This window comes from Acanthisitta chloris, unplaced genomic scaffold, assembly GCF_000695815.1.
Source record: "Acanthisitta chloris isolate BGI_N310 unplaced genomic scaffold, ASM69581v1 scaffold19816, whole genome shotgun sequence".
Lineage (NCBI taxonomy): Eukaryota > Metazoa > Chordata > Aves > Passeriformes > Acanthisittidae > Acanthisitta > Acanthisitta chloris.
In genome coordinates this window covers 23,960-46,843 of record NW_008678968.1, presented here as the reverse complement: position 1 = coordinate 46,843, position 22,884 = coordinate 23,960, and the positions used below count along the sequence as shown (strand labels likewise).

The following is a 22,884-nucleotide window of genomic DNA, read 5'->3' as shown; positions in this document are numbered from 1 at the left end:
ACAGGGGATAACCTCATCCTCACCTGTCGTCTAACACTGGATTTCAGTACCTTGTATGTACCTCAGGACAGATAAGCAGAGCGAAAATCTAGATTAACATGTATTTCTATCTTTCTTGTGCACTTCTGGCTCTGCTGCTAAGTTAGAGTACGGCAGCTCAGATGTCAAACAGCACATGCTGTCATGTGAATGCTACAGCAGGGAACAGCTGGCTTTAGCCCATGGCACCGGAGTCAAAGACATCATTTTATGAAACGCAGATGAAGTTTCCTGTGCCCCAGCCATTCCCTTGGATTGTTGCCTGTTTACCCAATGCACAAACCAAAAATAGAAATGAAACAGGATGTGTTACTAAAGAGCCAGAGGGTTAAGGAGGAAGGGACTGGGTAAAAGGTAAATCACTTCTGGATCTGAAAGGAGATCAATCCATGAGGCATCACTGCACTTGTAGGTGCGGATTCCACTAGCCTACAGCTTCAAAAAGTACAGAACTGTCCTGCAAGTCTCTGACTCTCACAGCAGCTCCAGCTTTTCCAGCAGAGCCACTGGGAGTGTAGAATTCAGCATTTGGCACCGCGTGGAAGTGCAGAGGGAGGATCTGTGAAGCAGGCTGGATGACACACCACCAATGGGACATGTGCCTCCTCTAGCAAAGGCAGGTGACACCAATGGTGGTGTCATTCTGCAATACATGGGGAGAAAGTGCTGCTGGCCACGAGGAGAGCTCAACTGAAACTAACTCAGTGTAATCGAGTCACTGAATAATCATCATCTGGGCTGTTCTTCTTAAGACCTGAACCACACTGAAGCAAACAGCCTGTCTGCAAAGCCTACTGAGTCTTAATGCTACTGATGCTGCAGCACTTGGGTTGCAAGCATTGATGATGCTACGACAGCATTAAGGAATTTTCAAGACAGTATCTGGCCAACAGATTACAAAAAAAAGGCTCCTCTCTTTCTCCTGGGAGTGTTCATGCTATTACTTGCTTCACAGCAACTCCCCTCCTGCTACAGACACTGAGGCAAACTAGCAGAGGCAGTTCCCTCCAGCATGGGACAACCTCTTCTCACAGAAGTGCTTCACATTGTACTTTCCTAGAACACGGCTTTTGCACAACACTAGGCTCTAGCACAAGGAACATGGGTTCCCTCTACCCTCACAGATGACCTTTAAGCCCAGCTCCTCCTCTTGCCAGGGTCTGGTCCTGCTGGGAGCATTTGGAGACTAGGCCCCCACGCTCTCCCAGAGGAAGCATCAGTCTCACCCACTCCCTGGGCTCTAAGAGCTGCTTCTGCCTATTAATTCCCACTCTAAAACATGTAGCTCCCTGTGAACGCAGATATATTTGCCTGTCAGAAAGCTTAATTAGCACAAATGGAAACTGTCCTCCCCATCATCCTCCTCAGTCTGAGCTCCAGCTAAGAAGCAAGGGTGTAGCGCAGTTTATTTTGATTTATGCTCTTGATTAGTGACAGTTGACAAACCTGACTACACTACTCACTCCTTTTGCTATGGAAAAAATCTGTGTTTCAGCTTTACAAGAATGGTAGTCATGGTCTATTATCCATAAATCAGAGTTGATATATCACTGCCAGAATGCCCTCTCCATCCACTGCATTTGCTTCTCCTTTTGAAATAAAATATAAATAACTTTTATCCCTCAAAGGTCACAAGTCTACAGAAAAACCAACACAAGAATTCATGATTCTTTACAGAAGAGAACACAACTACAAATGTATCATGACAAACAGCACAGTTGCATGTAGGATTGTGTTTTCCCAGGGCACTGGGCACCACACACCACACACTGCTCTATGTTCATTCAAACATCAATTGTAGCTTCCAAATCTATAACACTTTCCCAGGATTAAATTCTGTACCTGAACACCACACAAACTGCAACTGCTTAGAGGGGATTGATTTCTAACAGCTCTGAGTAATGGGGTGCCCAGAAATTAGATGCTATTCACTCTGCAATTTTCCATTTTTTACTAAGACTTTCTTCTTTTCTAACCTTCATGTCCCCCACTGCAACCTCACTTTCAGCTGAGCAGCCTTCTAAGCTTGCTAGTGAGAGACAAATTTGGTTTCTTAGTACACCAGCTAACTCTTGGGTCTTTCTTTGATCATCTGCAGTTGGGCTCCTCCTGCTTTGATCAGAAGTAAGCTTTTCTTGATCATGTTACATGAATTAAAAAGCCCAAGACTTCAACTCTGCCTTCAAGTGACACTTGGGTAGAGACACTGATTTGCCTGATATATTGAACAAAGGTTTCAAAATATAATTGAATGTAATCGTTAAGCATCTTTTAAACAAGACTATTTTCTCCCACACAAGCTGCCTTCCCATTTTGCTTCTTCCTGCAGTGCCAGTTCTCGACACTGTTTGCAGTAAGGCTGCAACACTTACGTGGCAAGACCGCAGAGTATCGCAGGAAGGATTCCACCTACCCTGCAGGAAAAACAAAGATCTTTCCAAAAATATACATTATCCAGTGACTAAGAAATGAGAATGAATGAACCAAGCCCTGCAGGTTTCTACTCAATACTTCTGCTGTCCAATTAGCAGTGTCTGTACTCAACACTGTGGGTAGACCCATGGCCAAACTTGGGTCCAGATTCACTTTCTCTACTCAGAAACCTTGCAAGTGTGCCACAGCACACTCTCCAAAGCACACCGAGACTCATGCTTATATGACAAGGCCAACATGGGGTCTTCAGGCTCTGTAGCAAAAATACCGTTATTGTGGAGCACATCATGGCTATAGAGGCTCTGGAAAACTCATACCAAGAAGAACAAAACTGGTGTTGACTTCATCAGAGCCCATTGTGGGTGGGCAACCAAATCCCTCCGGCCTTAGCTTCTATTAATATTTCTATGTGACATCATTAAAAAATACAAGTTTTGTTCAAAAGTTTTAAGGGCGTGACACCAATACAGTAGTGTTTTTTTCCCTCAAAGAGTGCATCCTACCACCTCACATGGCCTATTCTAAGATTACTTTGTCCTGTTTGGAAAGCATGATCCCTGTTTGGCAGACAAAGAAGCTGATGTACAGGTTGATTGACAGGTAAGTCCATGGTAGACAGGAACAGAGTCCTTGGGCTCTGCTCTTGCAGACCCCGCCTAGCCTACTTAACTACCACCAAGAAGAGGAGCAGCCTCTGAAGCTGATGGAATTTCATGTTATGCCATGCAAAAGCAAACACCTGTGAATGTACTGATGTTAAACGAGATGCCCCTGCTCCAAAAACAAGCAAGTGAAGCAGAAAGGTATAATTTCCTTAATTTAAACCTCATTAGGACTATGGCACAAAAAACTTACATTGCTGCCTGTGTTGTTTCTGCTCTTTGAGAGACTCCGTTGACTTATTCACTACAGAATGGTGCTTGAAAGACTGAACTGAGAGAGAAGGAGCTGTGGGCTCAGTGGAGAAGACTGGAAAAGCACTAGTCTTCTCTTATATAGGCTGATGAAACTATTTGACTGTCTTGTACTTGGGGACAACAGATATTAAAAAAGATGCTTCACATTCATCCTGGCGACCACCTGCTAATAGCAATGTCACTGACAATAACTGATTTAAATCCTTTACCATCTTCACTTCTAATGCTACTAGATGCAGTAGATATCTAACTGATCATAAACTTTCAGTATGTGCCTGTAGGTAGGAACAAAATCTGTCAATAAACTTATGTAAAAAAATTAAAATATAAACAAGAGAAAATGGTCATACATCTTTGTATACATTGTGTGGAAATAGCTCTTCTGAAATACTGCATCCAGTTTGGAGATTTCTTCTTTGAGGGTTGAAGACACTGGTGAGAGTTACAAAAGAACCTGCAGAAATTATCTGGATTCTGAAAAAAATATGAGAGGTGTATGAAGCTTAACCTAAACACATGGTGACTGAGTAAGGAAATACTGCACCAGGAAGCAAATAGTAGTGGCAGGAAGCTTTTTAATACAGCATAGCGAGGAAAAATATTATCCAATGCCTGGAAGCTAAATGCAGAAATAGCATCTTTAGTTCAAGGCTGGCTTGCTTTCTAGAAGAAACAAAGTAATTAAAATTCAGGAGCTGGAATTCTTGTACAGGGCCTCATGCTTCCCAGGAGATTCACGTAGCTGAGGCTAAAAGCCATTAATTCATGAACCTGCTGATCATTCACCTCTTTGTCTCCTTAGAGTCATAAGTTTTTCTGGGTAATAATAGAAGGTGTCAGAAATGTCCATTCACCAAGACCAAGGCAGTTTCCCAAGATACCCTGATTATCTTCCAAGTTAAAGATTTTTGCTTTCAAAAACACAGCAGTGCTTCCATGAACAAGCCCTAAATTCCTAAGTCTGATCTACCACAGTGGAGTGACTTTTATGCTTCCATCCTTTAAAAGCAATTCATTGATAGCTCATTGTACTTCCCATGTCACCTTAGAAAAGTGCACACATCCATCTGTCACACCTCAGAGGTGTGCCTTTCCTGGATTCCTTATTTGACCTGGTCCCGTGACTTCACAGACATTTTACACATCTGTGCAGTTAAGATGATAGCCCTGATACCCTCAGGATATGTTTTTTATCACAACTCTGGAAGGTCCTGGCAAACTGGCAGTGGCTGTCCAGTGCCATCCTGATAATGATTTCCCGTCTTCATGCCTCCACGCACAGATCACTTGGGTTTGCTGGGTTCTGCTGCCCAATACTAGTATAGCAGCATGAATCAACCAAACATCCATTCCTGCCAATGCTACATGGTACCCTTCTAGTATGTCCACTTATTTGGGATACAAGCCCTTCTACAATTTCAGTCTAATATACAACCCAATACTGCTCTACTGCTACAGGCATGGTGTAACAGCAGGAACTAAATCAGAAACAGCCCTAAACGACACAGCAAAGTCCAGGCCACCTCCTGCAGTTTGTCTATTCACCTGGGATAAGCCCACTGGGCAGCCCATACTTTGGACTCTACAGCACTACCCCCTATGCTTCCTGAGTGCTCTCTCACACAGACTGCCATGCATCTTCATTTAGAGGTTTTTCCACTATGCAATGTGTCACCCTTAGAATGATTTATTGGAGAGAATATTGAATTCTAGTTTTCGGCACACCTTTCTTTCACTCTGTCAAAACAACACTATCTCCTGACAAGCAGCAGTGGAGTTTGCTGCAGGAAGTCCCATTTTACCAACGTCCTTTCAGAACTCTCCAATTTTCAATAAACTGCTGTTTGGCTGTTTTAATCAAGCCCATTCCCATCACTCTGACTTAAATAAGCCACTGAAATAAGCCACATCAATATGACCACCTGGAAGGTATAACAAAAGTCATGACAACACTTATACATCATTAACATCTCAAAAACCATATTTTAGTTTATTTTTGTAAGCAACTGCTTTTTTATTTTCTTGTGGTTTTTCAGATTTTAGTATTTTTGTATGAGAAGCTCAGCTGTGACATCCTCAGCTGAGGATAAGTCACCGGCTCTGTCCCTTGGATTCATTCTTGTGAAAAGTGTATTCGATGAATTCTGTTGATTCCATTTTCTATTTTATAGCCAATGGGGACAAAGCCACCAATTTGTCATACTAGAGAATTCAGTGTACAAACTCACAGGCCCAAAGTAGATCACATCTCCTCTCACCCATCAAACTCTTCTGTGGTCTCACCACTGAAGTCCTACATTGAACCTTATATTCAGCTCCAATAGACTGAAAAGAACACCATAAACCAACTAAGGTGGCAGATAGAACACTCTACCATGTAAAATGCTCTAAGCATGACAATTCACAGTCCCAGTAAGTTGCAAAACATATTATAAGGAGAACAGAGGAATCAGGGCTCTAGGAAGGGGTTGTATGTATCACTTCTCATAACCTGAATCAGATAGAGCCCATTACCTGATTTTCCACAAGGATGCTGTAAGATTTATAACACTAAGCACAAGACAAAATGCAATGTAGAGAAATATGTGTAATGGTTGATACGTAAGAATCAAAAACAAGCCCGTATTTGACAAGTGGTTGACACTGCATCTGAGCACGTGTTTCAAAGAGCTACAGCCTGTATAGTCCTCCTTTGGCTGAAATCCCTATGGCTTTGGAGAGGTCTTGACTGTTTCACTTCCTGTGAGTATTCACAACTTCTTTGCTACCTAGACGACCTGCAGCAATGCAATATGCATTGAAATGAAGGCTCGAGTGCCTCAGCAGCCCCAGCAAATAGAGACCTCAATATTAGATGCCACAAACAAGATCCACACTCTCAGTTGCAGCACATACTGAGACAAGATCATGAAACAAGCTTTTATTTCCATGGACTGGTTCTACACATTCTGAAGAAGTGTCTTAAGCACTGAGATGAAAAGCCTTTGTTAGCTTAGTTACACCAGCGCTCTCTGCAATCAGAGCAGAGCTCAGTGAGAGAAGTATGTTTGATTTCAGACCACACTCATCGGAAGTCTGGATCACCTCTACTATGGAGACAGGCTGAGAGAGCTAAGAGTTCTCAACCTGGAGAAGAGAAGGCTCCTGGGAGAGCTTAGAGCCCCTTCCACTTCCTAAAGAGGCTACAAGAGAGCTGGACAGGGACTTTGGACAAGGGTACATAGCAATAGGGCAGGGGGTAATGGCTTCCCACTGACAGAGGGGAGATTTAAAATAGGTATTAGGAAGAAATTCTTGGCTGTGAAGGTGGTGAGGCACTGGCACAGGTTTCCCACAGAAGCTGTGGCTGCCCCATCCCTGGCAGTGTTCAAGGCCAGGTTGGATAGGACGTGGAGCAACCTGGTCTAGTGGAGGTAACCCTAGCCATGGCAGGAGGGTTGGAACTGAATGGTTTTGAAGGTCCTTTCCAGCCCAAACCATTCTACTGTTCTACAATTCTATGCTTAGCTAAGGCGTGAATCAGTTTCTAGTGAAATCGGACAACACAATAAACTTCATTATTTTCCTACTTGATAACTTTTATCTACATAAAATTTAATTTTCACTGTTCATTGGTTTTGATACGGCCACTACTCTTGATAAGTCTGGCTGTCTTGCAGCTCTAATGCACTTATTCTTTTGGTGTGCCTTTGCTTTGGAAGTCCTTAATTTCTATCTAACAAATCACTCCTACAGAATAAATTGTCAGTGGATCAAATTACGTAATTCCAAGATACAGAGTAGTTCTAGAATATGTATGGAATAATATCACATATGCATGAATAAATATGTCTCTCTATATATAAATAGTATAAGTTAATGAAAAGCATATTAGTATCTATTTTAATTAACATCTATAAACAGCAAATCTTTTACAAGAAGGCGATAACATACAACAAACTGCAGAGCCATGCAGTGAAAGATATTTACTCTGTTTATGCTGACATATAATTAGTTTTGTGCACTTCAGACATTTCTCAGGAGATCCGTAAACATATAGAAGAAAAATCAGTTTGGCAAAACATAGTCTGTAAGTCTTCCATTCAGTGGAAAGAATTATTCACTAGGGGAAGGCTTGCTTTCAATTAATATCAACAGCCTGAAGTTGGGTGTCAGATAAAGACTCTCAAGAGATGTCTAGTGAGAATACAGTAAGAAAGGTGATCAAAGGTAAATAGTAAACAGTTTATGACATTGAGCCACAGAAGTTACTGTGGTTCAGTACCTCACAAGAAGTAGGTATTTTGCATTCAAGGGTTTTGGTTCCCTGTCCTGCAATCAATGACAGTTTAATTGTCTCTGCTAAGGGTGTCGAGAAAGGTTAATCTATATTTATTTGTTTTCTCATGTCTTCAAGAAGGTTTGTGCCTTTGTGTCACATTGAGATCTTTCATACGCCAAATGCCCAAGCTGAAGACTTTGTATATGCAGACTATGTAAGCATACACAAAGAAAGGCAACAGAAGTAGAAGATAGGTGGATACACACAAACACGAACCTTTTTTCTTGCTCTGAGTGAAAAACTGCAGCCTAGGTCGGTTCTTATATAAAGAGCCTTAACTAACCAGCAGAGCAGCAGGCAGCACTCGTACAGGATCACATTACAGCAAGAGCCTTAACAGGAACTGCAGCATTGCTGCAGTTCCATGACAGGATGATTTTTGGCAGGTTAGACTTCATAACTTCTTCTTGCCTTTGAAGTGTGATCAGCTCCACAGCTGTAGTGGTGTACGGTTACCAAAATTATGATATTTTAAATAAAACACCTAATTTACCCAGAGTTTTATTTATACGTAAGTATTAAATGTAAGCTCCTTTTAATTATTTTAATTATTTTCTTTATCTTACAGTCTTTCTAAGATTTCCCTGCTACTTACTGAACTTGATAATCCACATGACTCAGGATTTTTAACCTCTACAATTGACATCCCAGGAAGATAGCCCAAATATTCACCCTATGCCTGTACTTGTATTCATGCAGATGGTCTGTGATAGCTGTGGAGCTCTTTAGGCATAACTGATGCCAGTTTCCTGACTATGCACATGGTCCTTCAGACATCTGTCACTCCAAAGGATCCCATGACAAATTAGTTAGTACAAAAAGTTCAACAGGACATAAGTGCTTCTCATGTTTTCAAATAGTATAAATAAAGGAAATCCTCCAGTCTTATATTGACAGAACACTTTCCCTCTACTAGGCCCTGGAAAGATTTCAAGTTAAACTGTTTTCTTAGAATATGTCTTCTGTTACAAAGACCAGATTGTCCAGTGTGCTGCATGTGCTGCAACAATGCTATCATTCTGGGACATTCTTCACCCAAGTCCCACTCTCTTATGCTGCCACATCTTGACACATAGCATTGGTAGGGGAATGGCAGTAGGAGAGGTCAGGACACAGAAGTTACCCTCCTGCATACTGCATTGATGCTTATGGCATATGTCCAAGTGTCCCCAAGGCCTCAAATGGGGAAAACAGCACAGCCCTTTTGCATCCCTGACAGCCTCCGTGCCATGGGACGCAGTGCCAAGCAGTCAACCCACACTGCAAATCTCATTTTTCATACAGCCTATGTTCACATTTGTGGTTCATATAAGGAGAGATATATCTCTGTAGTCATTCCCTCGGGTGTTGGTACCTGGTGCCTGTGTAACTGCCACTCTTCACTGCTCCGTCATCCGTGACATTAAAGGTGCCGGTCCAATTTGCCAATTCCTCTCCATTCTGCCAGCTAAACTGCAGCCCTCTAGCAAGAAAATGAGGCAGTTGATATTTGATATCATTCATTAGGTTAAGACTATCAACATGAGTTTTCATGTCCTTTTTCTTAACATAGAAATGTGACTATCATACATTCATCAAAACCAACAAAAAGATACTGAGAACCACAAGACATCACCTTACTAGTGGAAACAATGAATTTTCACTTCCCACAGACTCTATAAGTCCCTGGGTGAAAACAACACCAGGCTCCCCATCCAAATTTGAAGACCAATAATCATCTATGCTCATAAACAACATACATATGTGTGGAGTGGAGCAAGGTAGAAATTGCAAGCGCAAAAAGCTGGAGATATGTAGAAAACTGCAGGGTCAGAGAAATAAAAGCTCCAAACTTCAATTTTACATCTACAGGAGTTGTTAAATGTGGTGAACACTGGGTCCTTCCTCTGATTTGTCAGCCATGCTTGCAAAGGACTTGTCATTTGATGACTTTTACAAGTCACACCGTGTTTCTTTTCCCTGTTTGGTAAGATGACTTTTTTTTTAAAGCCAGTGCATACAACTCTATTTGAATCTATTCCAATCCACTCCCATGATACCTTCAGTCTTCTGGAAACTAGATGTATAGTTGAGTAGAAATTTTACAATGCTAAGTCTGAAGAAACATCTGACAACACAAGTTAAACTCTTCCCTTTGCTCAAAAGTCAACAAAAAACCAATTTTGCAAATTCTTTTTCTAATCATCTGCATTTTAACCCAAATTAAGTATTTCAGAAGCGTGGCAGCTCAGTTGTGAGTATTTGGTGCTGCGGATACTGAAGGTTAACTTCCCAATTGGGATGTGCAGGGACAGCCAGGAAACAATCTGACAGCACGCTGTGCCTGAAAGAACGGGTGTCCAGGACCACGCTAGTGCTTCTGGTCAGCAGGCTTATTACAAGGACTGGAGAATCTCTCAGACCACATCCAGATTAATTGGCAGCAGTTAAAAGCACAGGAAATTTAGGAACAACATGGGGCATTAAAACGAGACCTCTGCTTCCTGCAGCAGAAAAGAGGAGTAGCTCTAAACAGCTCCAAAAACATATAGCAAGAGTTTATTTGTTCTGTCTTGTGGAAATATGTGCACAAAACTTCTTGTTCTCATAGTTGCTTTAAGACAACCTTGTCTAAGCATCTGCAGTGCAGGCATTTCCACATGAGCTAATTGTCTTTGTTCTCAAAAACCAGTAGATGTTGGCTCAGTAGAGTTAGTTTAGGGGAAGATTTACTCAGTCAAATGCTGGTCTTCCGTCTAGGGTGAACTGATCCATGCCTCAGACTCTCCCTTCATCAGCACCACAGGGAGCATGGTGTTGCCTGTAGTGTGGACATGTATGATAGAAGACTCCCATCACCCAAATGAAATGCAGAGCATGTCATCACAAGCATTACCTCTGATCTAAACCCAAGATATTTGTAAAGAATTTAAGAAGTTTATTCTTGTGTGTTTTGTGCCTTCTAATCTTTTTGTTCAGTTGCTTTGAGCAACCTGGTCTAGTGGAAGGTATTGCTGTCCCTAGCTGGGGGTTGGAACAAGATGAGCTTTATGGTCCCTTCCAACCCAAACCATTCTGTGATTCTATGAATCATATCAAGTTTGTATATGTTATGCTATAATAGCTACAGGATACTGCAGTGCTCCAGCTTGTCAGGGAGTCTCATAACTTGTATGTTGCTCTGACAGTTTTTAATCAACTGAGGCTGCCCAAGTTATGATTTCCAAGTAGAATACTGGTCTGTAGAAGCCATGAGAAAATTACTAAGACACCTTCAATTTGAGGCTTGTTGAAATAAACACCTGTGATTTTCTCCCATTTAACACAGTCTAACATGTATTTTGCCATACTGTAACTGGCATAGAAATATGCTTCCTTTGAATGTGTATCTTTGTCAAAGACATCTAAATATATGGCCTTAAAAATATCTTTTAATTGCTAAGGGAAGCACTGAATGATGCATGGGGAGAGAGAGTAGAAGTGTGGAAAGACCAAGTTGGAATTGTACTTTTCATTGGATTTAAATTATATATTTGGGGCTTAGATATTTGCTCGCAAACTGAAATAGAGAGCATTAATCCAGATAAATAGCTGGTGTCAGTATGTCCTTCAGAGGTGAACTCTCCTAAAGCATAGCCAATATTCAGACCGATCAAATGAAGTAAAACATGCAAGAAAGTGCTTTCCCTTTATACATCTTCACATTTAACAACTGGAAGGAATTCTAAGTAAATGCGCAAAGCTGGAGGGGAGTGAAGCTGTCCATGAAGCAAAACAAATGGTAAAATCACTCTCCAATGCCCTCCTCTCATCAAGCTGCTTTTTTTGGGAACAGTGCGCACTGCAGCAGAGGCACCAAGTTTAAAGGAGGACATTCACATTTTGGGTAAGATCCAAGAGGAGATAGGAAGACTAATACTGAGGAATGGCAGATATGTCTTATGATGACCAGCTTAAAATACTTAGCTCTGAAATGGCAGGATGGGATCTAATTGAAGTATAAAAATATTTACTAAGGGCAAGCAAGGGTCTGGGTATGACACTTCTCTGTAGTAAGGACAAAGTGTGAGCTGAGCTTAGGGTCAGGAGCAAGCTACTCGTGAGACTGTGAACCAGACAGAGAGAGGGGATCTCACCTTCCAGCAGGTACTCTGTACATTAACAACACAGAGACTTATAAATACACAAAACACACCACTAAAGAAACATTACAAAGCTTACAGGACTGTGTGTCTCACTGTGAGTCTGCAAGACTGAGACCAAGCTGCTGGTCTGCATTTTCTGGGGGGTGGTACGATAAACCTCTTCCTCATAGTAAGAACAACTTCCATGAATAATGGTTTATAGTATTAGGACTGAGAAGAAATCAAGGATGAAACATTTAAAAACACTGACCTGAATTAATTCTGTTTATAACAAGATTACTGAGAGCTTTATCATTGATTTCAATCAGTCTTGAGCTGGGAGAATTCAATTTTTAAAATATAAAATGTTCTAATCCACTCAGTTGTTGAGTAGCAAGTGTCCATAAAAGCTGTCTGGCCAAATCTGCAGACAGCTTGAGAAAACAAAAGAGAGACTTGAACTGCTCCATCAGTATATTTCTTCGGCATACTACTGCAGTTTAATTCTACCACCTTCACTCTCAGCATTAACTACATTTAAACAGGTAAACAAAGAAGAGGTAAATTAAGCTTCTGTGAATCAGAATTGCAATCCAAAAGCACATGCAGGATGGAAACACAGAGAAGGAAGAGAAAAAGCAGCAGAGAAAAAAAGAAGGCAAAGAAAGATTAAAAGAAAGGAAAGAAAGCCAAGGAAATTACTTAGATGTAGAGGTCTACTACATAGTTTAGGTAGTTCGTGTCAGACAGATTCCAAAAAAAAAAAAAAAAGACAAGCTAATTCTAACCCTGGAATCATTACCAAAAATTACCAAAGTGGAACTTTGCCATTTGTTCAATTTGCCCTAATGTAATAACTCCTAAAATTAGTATGTTTCTGTTTCCCCAATGTGTGACGCTGACAATGATGAGAGACTATACAAAAAATGTAATAGCCAGAAACACTCCCAGTGCAGAGATGTTAGGTTTTGCCCATTCCCTGAAAGCAAATTGCTCATCAAGGAAGATGGATGTCATTTATGGACATAATTACAGAACTTATCCCTAACAAATACGAATATGAGCAATATTGTGCCTTGCGTTAGAGAAACTCCATGAAGTTGGATGTATTAGCAAAAAGACCTTGCGTTTCAGGTAAATGTCAAAGCAATATTTTGATCCTAATTGGTAACTGTAAATGTTGAATCAGTGTGCGGTCAAATAAACAGTGGCGTAATGTAAGAATAGCGGGAGGGGGTGAAAACCCAGAAAATTAACAAAGCAGCAGTAATTCTGAAGGGCTTGTCAAAACCGGCTGTCAGGAAGCAGCAGGAAGCAAAGACTAAAAGCCTGTTGCTGCAATCCAAACAAAAAACAACTCCTACACAAGTGGAGGTTTCAATAGCAGAGGATTTCAGTTAATTATAAGGTTTTTGAACTATAAGGCAAGACTGAACAAGTGGATGGATTGCAGCAAGAAGCTTTGAATCCACGCTGCTGTCACACTGAGATCCCACCTCAGGGTGTCTCATTGCCTTTCTGAAGAGGAAATGAAAAGCGAAAATTCTGCTCAGACCAGAGCGCAAGTCATTCTACAGCTCATATATGAAGAGGACCCAAAAGGTCTTGTCTGGGGTCTATCCAGAGAGCAGGCCATGACCATGAATGCAGCAGCATTTATTCAGGAGAAATCCATGTGCTTTCATGGCATAGGAGCATTTCGGTGCAAGTGACTGAGTAGCACAGTGATCAGTACTTTGGGGTGACAAGACCTGAGTGGCAATGGGGGCATCATGCAGGTGGTGCAAGGAGAGAGCACAGGAGAGCATCTGCCACTCCAGTGCTAACATATTCCCCAATCCTCCCAGCTCATGCCATTCAATCCCAGCCAGCAGGCTATTTCCACTCATATTTCAAGGTGGCAGCTAGCACTACGCCCATCCAGCATCCACCAAAGGTAGGCTAAACCCAAAAGCAACCAAAACCAGCTATGCCAAAACATGACACAGCTTGTTGGCCTACACGGACAGTCAGGCAAGGGGAAGCAGAGGAGTCTATAGCCCCCTTTTTATAAGAGGGAAAGATATAAATGTCCCCCAAAGCAAGGCAAAATACTTAGTTTTCTTTCTGAGCTCCCTTTCTTACTTGTCTTCCCATTTCCTGCTCTTTCTTTTTAGCACTTGTCATATTCCTTCCCTGTATACATTCTCTCTAGCAAAGAGGCCATTAGGAGGTGACAGCAAATCCAGGTTTTGTGACTGCATCTCCTGGATAAGTTATAAGCTAATAGTATACACATTAATTGCATATATATAATTAGCTGTTTAATAATCCTATTTCTACAGGCCTGGTCATAGTGCTGCACTTCACTGTTACACACTACTCAAACACAGAAGTCATATCCAGTCTCTGCCCTGACAACCAGACAGTCCAGGCCAAATACAGGCTTTCTCAAGTCACTGGAAAATCACTTCTGCTGTACCTCAGTTTCTCCATTTCATAATTCTTGCGCCCTTGAAGAGGTGGAACTGAAGAGTTTGGTGTTAAAATACCATGATACTCTCTCTCTGAAAATGGAAAGTAATGCCACTAGCCTATTAACAGGGATGTCACAGCGGTGTTGGAAAGACAGATGGTTAATCTTACCGGAGATCCAGTTCCTTCTTTCTGCAAAATAAGGAAACTATGACTCACTGTGTCCACAGGGTGTATGGAAATAAAATGAAAACAGTGGTATGCATGAATGACCTGCAGATGAGAGTGATTGAAAACATTCACTAAAATGGATCAGAGAGTAAGAGGAATTTGGGTAAGGGGAACATCAGGAGTTTCCAGTGTGACAGACTGCTGCACAAGTGAAGACAAGCATACCAGCCAAAAGAGATAACACTAAGAGGAGTTCTGGAGAAAAAAAAAGGATCCCGTTTTATTTTGCACAGGCCAGAAACAGCAAGTTTATTTACACTGCACTTGAAAAGACATCAGAGGGGCTCGAAAGGAGTAAAGAAGTAAAGTTATCACTACGTAACAGTGACACAGAGATCAAATCCAACCAAGTAGAGTTGAGTCAGACTAACCTCTTTCCTGACAAAAGGGCCAAACTCAGTCCCTGAAGACCATGAAGTCAAGTGACAAGAAAAAGGCAAACGCTTGCTTGAAATATCATTTTATACACCCCAATCCATTTTGAAATAAATATTCAAGGCACAGCAATCCAGAATGATGCAGCACAGATGAAAAAGAGAAACATAAATCTGCCTGGAGCAGTCCAGGTCCAATTCACCTGTGCTATATAATGTCAGAAAAATCCCATGTGTGCACTGGCCTTTTCCAGTCACGGATCAACGGGCATAACCCTACCAAACAGGGCACAAATAAATAAAACATTTCTAAAGCCAACTCACATGCTTGAGCAGGGCTGCTCCCCTTCTTACATGAGTCCATAATAAAACTCATGTTTGCATTCAGTGGAAACATCATTGAATCTGACCAGTCCAGTTTAGAAAAATACTTATTTCTCCAGTAAAATTATAAAAACACAAGCTTTAGTTTGGGTACATACACATATGTACTTCTGATGGCTGCATTAATAAAGATCAATAAAGAGCAATTATTCATAATTAAAATATTATTATTATTTGTAATACTTAGGGGCAGCACAAAACCCACAACAGAATGAGCTGACAGTGAGTCAGGTTGTTTCCAAGAAAAAAAAAAGCCAGTCAAACCCCAAGCACAAATCCCAAATATTTTAAGATGCTAGCAAATTCTGACATTTGAGGTGGAAGCTCACTGCAAAGATACCTGATGCAGTGTGAATATCACAAGCAATCTCACCCTGGCATTAGAGATCTGACAAAAAATTTGCTTTGCCTATCAAGTTTCCATTACTAATATATTTAGCATTGGGTCAAGTGTGCCTATGTTGCCCTGAGGACATACTGAAGACGATGAGCAAAATGTCATTTAGAGTAAATAAGTGTGTACCCAGTACCAGGTACAGGAGTAAACAATATCCCTCTCTCCATGCACAGAAGCGGATGGCACAATCTCCTACCAGTTATGCAAGACCCTGAAACTGTTGATGGTCCAAGATGTTCAGCTAAGATCATGGAAAGCCTAGCTTTGGCTGTATTTGTTCCAATGGAAAATGCCATATCAATGACAGAGATTGCTTTTAAGGTTTTCATCATGAGAACTAAAGCATAAAACTAACTAAATAAAAAGGACATGGAAGGACAGTGACTATCTGTGGGGCTGATGAAAAAGCAAATGGGCTCAAGCAACAGAGGACAAGGCTGCGTCAAAGAAAAAAGAGATTAAGTCCACAATTTGCCTGAGGGAGGCATGGACTGCTGAGCAATGAATACACTTGAATTAAAAAACGAGAAATGAAATGAAAAAGCAATCCAGCATAAGAATGAGGCACAGCAAAAGTAAGAAAATACAAAGCTTTGCACAGTGATTATGTCTGAATCAAATCCAGCAAGTGTAAGAATGATCATGAAACTCCAATCAGGTCAAAAATAAAAGACCAAATTACCATGTCTGAAGCACTGGCCATGGAGGTCAGTGGTCAAAGCATGTGATCCCTCACAGCTGGGGCTGTGCAGGACATGGGTGTAGCGCAAGCCAAAAAGGGAACACTGTGCTGTGGATTTGTCTTTCTACAAATGGAGGCAAGACTGAACTTTGTGCCTGCCCACACACACAGAGGCCAAGCAGGTAATTTTTTTTGAAAATGACATAAAATAAGTTGATGGCAGGTTATAACAGAGATGTTTTTAACAGAACTGTCACAGGGTTTAAACCACTTCCGATGAAAGGGTGGTCAGGGCTGGGCATTGGCAAGACTCAACCATCATTTCATCATACAGAGGTAACAGATCTGCATAAAGTGAGGAGATAGTCTAGATATTCAATGAAATGGCTGTTTGCTGGACAGAACTAGGACTAGACCCTTACACATCAAAGTTAGACAGGAGGAAGCTGGTACTGGGAACTATGTAAATAAGAATCTGCATTAAAAAGTGAGGAAAGGGTCACTTTTTGGCTGGTAAACAGAACACCTATAATCCACTGCCTGAGGGCAAAAAGCTTCTGCAGAGCTCCTACAGCCCAACATGATTCAAACCTTAGGCAAATCAAGCATGGGGTGGCCTTGTGGGCACTGATGTAGGGGCTGCTGGGTGGCCACAGCCACAGTGGAAGGGGCTAGTGTCTGAAGGGCAGTCTGTAGTGACATATTCCTCATGATCTGAGGTCAGAAGAACCATGGTGTAACACACCAGGGAATGACACACCCAGAATAATGCCATTTGCACATGTGATAGTATTCCCCTCTGGTTAGAATCAGACGGGGCATAGAGCTGTGTGACCAGAGAGATATGACTCACTAGGTGACCTTCATCTTATGTCTCTTGGGACAATATTTAAATGAAAAGAGACTTTTAACACTGGAATAAATGGTCCCAAGTTATGGTTAACATCTTTACAGGGTGCTAGTGAGCAGGCCAGAAGAGCACAAGTTGGGAATGGGGCAGGAGCTCTCAACTGACCCGAGTTGGCTGCAGTTCCTCAAGAGCCCCTCTTAGGACAAAATACAATTCTGGGCACAGGCAGCCTCCATGTCCCCATTGCAACTTCTGCTGTCGCTGGTATAAGAATGATATAATCCTATGGTACAGACTAAATGATGTCTCAAAGTGTAGTCCAGGTTTCTTTTCTGTGGCTTTATTCCTTATTTGTCCATGCAGTGCAAAAAGAGATCATAAACTGTCATTCTTAAGTGGATAAGGAAAGGGATAGGGATGTCTGGGGATTGATTTGCAACTGGTGAGTAAAAGATCCTTTAGAAATACAAAACCAATGGTATTACCTCAAGTCATGAGACTCTGCTATTAATTAGAGGGTACACATAAATAAGAACAATGTTTTATTCTCACTTAAAGGATGCAAAGCTTTCAAATAATGCAGGCTGCCTGCATGGGAAAGTTTGCTGCTTCTTGCTGTGTGATTCTTTGAGATATTGTATATGCCCCCTCTGGCAGACCCTGGAGTAATCTTTGTTTAAACTCTTTAATTGTTTTGAAAACGTGTTCTCACTTGGATTAAAAAAAAAAAAAAATCCTAGTTTTAAATGGGCAGATTCCGTTCATCAGCTGACACTCATCCTGTGCAGAAGTCAGGTCAGTCAGAATTTAGTGAATTTCCTGCCAACAGAATATCGGTACATAGCAAAGTATGACTATGATATTTTTTCCTTTGCCAATAGCAAGGACTGTCCTATTGATCTCTCCCATGCTACAGGTTGGGAGATGAAGGCAGATTTCAACATTTTTTTACTGTAGTGGCAGTTTCCTGATGTAATCCAGGATTACTCCCTGCTGGCCAAATAAGAACAGACAAAAAAAGGCCAGCCCTCAGCTGAGCATCTGATTCAAAAGAAAATTCAGCTGAAAGGCAAGCATTGGAAAGATGAGTCAATACAAAAGCAAGCGGCAGCTCTGGATTTAAGCAGAAGTCCACAGCATTTAACCTACTTTAGCAGATCAATGCAGTGGATTTTTAATCATCACATTAATCCTAAAATAAAAATAATTACCCCAGAGATCTGTATTAAAGTCCCTTCATTATATCGCATTTCATCATCCTTTTTACTCAGGATCAGAAGATACAGAGGTCAGAGTTTCCCGATGTCATTCTCCGGCTTGCAGCTTAACTCTCTTATTCAGACTTTAGGTCCTACTATGGGGACAAAGCACTGGTCTTGCTGAGAGCACCCACATCCATCCCATTTGGGGGGGGGAATCGAAAAAGGATAAAAAAGAGATGGGCAGGATCCTTCTTTCCAATGACACAGTATAAAACAGTAAAGGAAGGAGCAGAGGACATTACATGGTGGGCGAAAAATGTGTGAATACTGAGAAATTCAATCTCTACTTTCTCCCTGTCTTCCAGCAATGCCAGGAGGTCATCAATATATCAGAAGGGGAAAGAGGGGACTCGACCAGAGGCTGGGCTCCTCATCAAATTTCACTGAGCATTTTATTTCCTGGAGCATCCTCTCCTGTCCACAGTCCTGCCAAACGGATGCTTTGGGAACATGGCTGTGGGCAAATGCAGGATGACAATCCTCCATGACACCCTCCACAGCCAGCCTAAGGTGGGATTTTATGGCAATCAAACCAGCCCATTTCCTGCTTCAAGGGCAAGTGGCACGGCACAGCTTACAGTCATATAGCTAACTCTTCCATTCTTCTCCCAGAAAGAGGTGCCTTTGTCCACTCCACTTACTGAGACCAGTCCCAAGTCTATGCTGTGCCCTGTGTTCTGTCCTTCAGGTAAGAATTCCCTGCCTTGCAGGCTTTTAGCTATTTTCACCACCTTCTTGCAGAGAAAAAAGCTACCTCTGTGTTATATATAGACTAAAAAGCATTGTACATTGCTGGAATAGTACTTAAGGCAATTTTCAGGTTTCTCTAAATACACTAGGGAATTTCTTTCCGCTGCCCTGGGAAGAGGCCATGGGGCCTGATATTGTTGCTGTGCTGGGATGCAAGCAAAGGCTATCGTCAAACAAGCTGCATGTGGAATCCTAGCGAGTAAATGGCTGTAGGTTTAGGCAGCATCCCGAAGCTCCAGCTTGGCAAGAGGCACTAGAGCTATAAATATCCCACTTCTCTGCAAGGATACTTTCCAAAACCACCAGCTCCACTGTGGTCCCTGAGGTGCAAGCTATAACACGTCCAAGGAACCTCACAGCCAGCATCAGCTTCTAGCAGGAGACTTAACACCAGAGTTTAGTGAAATACAAGAGCAATTAAAGGTTACTGCTACCCCTGCACAGACCAGACTGGCAATCAAACTGCCTGGGAATGCTCACCAGAATGCACTGCAGGGTATTGAGACTGAAGGAACGGAAAGGTGAAAAAAGTACCTTCATGATAATATTATGGTAACAATATAGGTTGCCTATGTAAATCACCTTTCTATCATCAATAACTGACAGACTGAGACTGTCATGTCCTGCATTCTTATTTCATGAAAGATGGGAACTGTCTCCTCCTGGCAGAAAGGAGCTGAAGTGCTTTTGCCCTGCACTGAGTGGGGGAAGTCCTCTTTCAGACTCTTTCACGTGATGAGAAGAAAAAGGAAAAGAAACAAATCATTACAAGTTGGAATAAACCCCCCAAATATTAATAAACAGTATTTTCCAGTCCAAGTGAGAAAATGTATGCACATCTCCCTTCTTAAGCCCCTTTGATGGCAGAGGGCTCAGAACCAGACTTTATCCTTGCAATCCTTGGAATTTTACATCAGCCTTTTTTTTTATTCCCTGCAGCCCATGGATGACAGGAGAGGCTCCCAGGCCATGAGGCAGAACAGAGACAGGCCACAGAGATCACTCACTGGAAGAGTTTTAGTTGCGTCTTTTTATCTTTTCCATTTCTTATTTCTGTTTATACTCGGGATTTATTTTTCATCGCTCTAATCCTGTTTCAGTTATTTCGATGTAGAAAACCAAGGAATGGTAGGGTTGTCATGCCTCCAGGGCAAATGAGAAAAACTGAGAAATAAGGCATGATGGGACACCTCAACTGCCCATAAAGTCATACTCTCAACACCAAGGCAGCTAGGTAACACCTTTGTCTACCTAACAGGCTCCTGAAGCATACAAATATGGAGATTTTATATCTTCTTGGGTAAGCTCTTTCTGTAAAATTTTCCCATCGTGGTTAAATCCAGATCTTTACTGCAACAACTTACCATGTTGTGAGTCTTCACAGAGGTATGTTTATTACCTTCCTCTTATCAGAAATAGTTCGGGCATTTCAAGGCAGTTTTTATCTCTCCCCTCAATTTTCTCCAGGCCATACAAACATGTTTTCTACATCTCTGCTTTTTCTTGCTCCTTTCAACTGAAGAATCACATCTTTCTGGAACTGAGGTGCCTAAAAATCAGACAGAGCCGCCCAGCTAAGGCCTTGCTGCTATGCAAGGCATGCAAATTGCTCTGTGGATAAACAACACTCCTGTCTATACACTGAAAGGAAGTAAACTAATAAATTAACTTTGGCTGAAGAAACTGAATAAGGAGCTGAGGTAGAGACTAAGTAACAATGTTAGGAATAGATGTAGCTGATGTTAGTCATTGTAGTAGCTGTACTTTTCTGCCTGTTTGCTTTGCTTGTAGGAGCCACAGGAATTTGCCTTGTTTGCACAAATAAGATATACTGAGACCCTCATTGTCTCTGTGAGAGTGAGAAGACAAACACAAGGCCAAAAGAGACTGTTAAGATAAACTCCCCCAAGGATGCAATGCCAGAACCAGCCATGAGGGCTGGAAAGGTGACAAGAAGGAATACGCATGTGCCAAGCAGGAGGGCTCAGCCAGAGGACAAGTGATGAAGACTATGAAATGACCATCGGGGGTCTCAGAAGACCCTCAACAACCACAGCCTCAATTGACTGCACAAGCATGAGAAGAGTAGGGATATTATGATAACTTTCAGGAAATAATTAGCATGTATGTATGAGTTCCTGGAAATCTAATGAACATGCATGATTTGTGAAAATAAAAACTGTCCCATTTGGAGACATATTATTAAGAGGAGCAATCCCCCATGCACGCTGCACCATCACTAAAGGAACGGTTGCTTAACAGTATCATGCTGTTGGGTCGATTTCTTTGAATCAAAATATTAATGTCATGCTTGCTTTTCCCTCCCAGAGAGAAACATTTGCTGATTTGCCAGTGTTTTGCTTGCTCTTGGCACAAGGCAAACAACTACATGAGTTGCAAACAAGGCAAAGACCAAAGCATCGATCTCTTCTGGCAGAATGTAGCTTAATTCCAGTAAAAAAATTCCACAGCAGCTGCCTGCACTACTGAAACCCACTTACCTCAAAGCACGTAAGAGAGACATTCCTGTTTATAAGATCATACAATTGTAACTTCTCAAACTAGATTTAAGTAAAATAAAATCTCTGTGGGTCAAGATTAAATACTTAAAGATCCCCACTAGTGTTTGCTGTGAGAAGAGCAGTACCATTTTCAGATCAAAGACTGATGTGCTGTACAACAAAGCAGTCTCAGCAGCAATTCATAAGAATACAGCAGTGAAAAAATAAAGTGCTCTCTCAGTTATTTGGAACAGTAATATTGCCCCTCTGATTTCAGGAATTGCACCTGCTTTTTTTGTTTCTAAATATATTAAAGTTTAAGCTACACACACGCTACTTTAATTCAACCTCCCAAGACATTTCAGCTTGAACTTACATAGAATGGGAAGCCTGTAAGGCAGGGTCAGCTCAGGAGCAAATACTCAGGTGGTACAAATCAGTTTAAGGTAAACATGATCTGTATTTTTGCAACAGCTGATGATTAAAACATACTCTAAGAAACTCATGAAACATTACATTCTGCCTACCATTCTGCTGTATTCATAATCTAACAGACATTACAGATGCCAGACACTCCTTCCTAGATTGACAAGATATTAATACTGTCATCACAACACTGAGCAGTGGTTTGAACTGTTATAACGGTTTGGCTGGAGCTCTATCTCCCTTTAGTCCAATCAGACAACTTTTCCTTTTCTCTTAAATCCCCCCTTACCTTTTGAGATAGTTCCTCCCATAGAGAATCTGCTGCAGCAAGGTGACCACGGCAAAGGCGCAGATGAATATGAAGAACAAAGTTCTGTTTCCCAGCAAATCCCGGCTTGACGAAGGGTCAGTGTATCCCATCCTTCTTGAAAGCCACTGAAGCTCCACTGGGTAAAATTCAGTTCATCACCGCCTTCATGCCCTTTTTGCTGGGAAGTGGAGGGGAATGCTTGCTGGCTTTTCTGTGAGCAATCCAAGGACAAGGTATCCCATTGTTTGGCCCTGCTGCCCCTTCATTGCCCTTTTTGGATGTTAGCTCCAGGACTGTGCGCAATGGCTTGCTTCCATGGTAAAGTTTCCAGGAGATTCAGACGTGGGTAACATCTAAAATCATCTCTCAGAGCTCTTTCAGCGCAGGCAGCCTGTGCTGTGCAAGACGCATTCTGTTCCCTCTAAGCCTCTCTTGAAAACCCGCTGCTAG

The 22,884-nt window shown here is 41.7% G+C and overlaps 1 protein-coding gene across 1 annotated transcript in view; it reads right to left on the bottom strand.

Moving 5' to 3' along the window:
* Positions 1–22,544, bottom strand: part of ST8SIA5 (ST8 alpha-N-acetyl-neuraminide alpha-2,8-sialyltransferase 5) — a 39,247-nt gene extending 16,703 nt beyond the window's left edge. Inside the window, exon 1 of the mRNA XM_009077120.1 lies at positions 22,414–22,544. Coding sequence (XP_009075368.1) covers positions 22,414–22,544 — 131 coding nt within the window. The remainder of the gene's footprint in view (positions 1–22,413) is intronic.
* Positions 22,545–22,884: the final 340 nt, after the last annotated feature.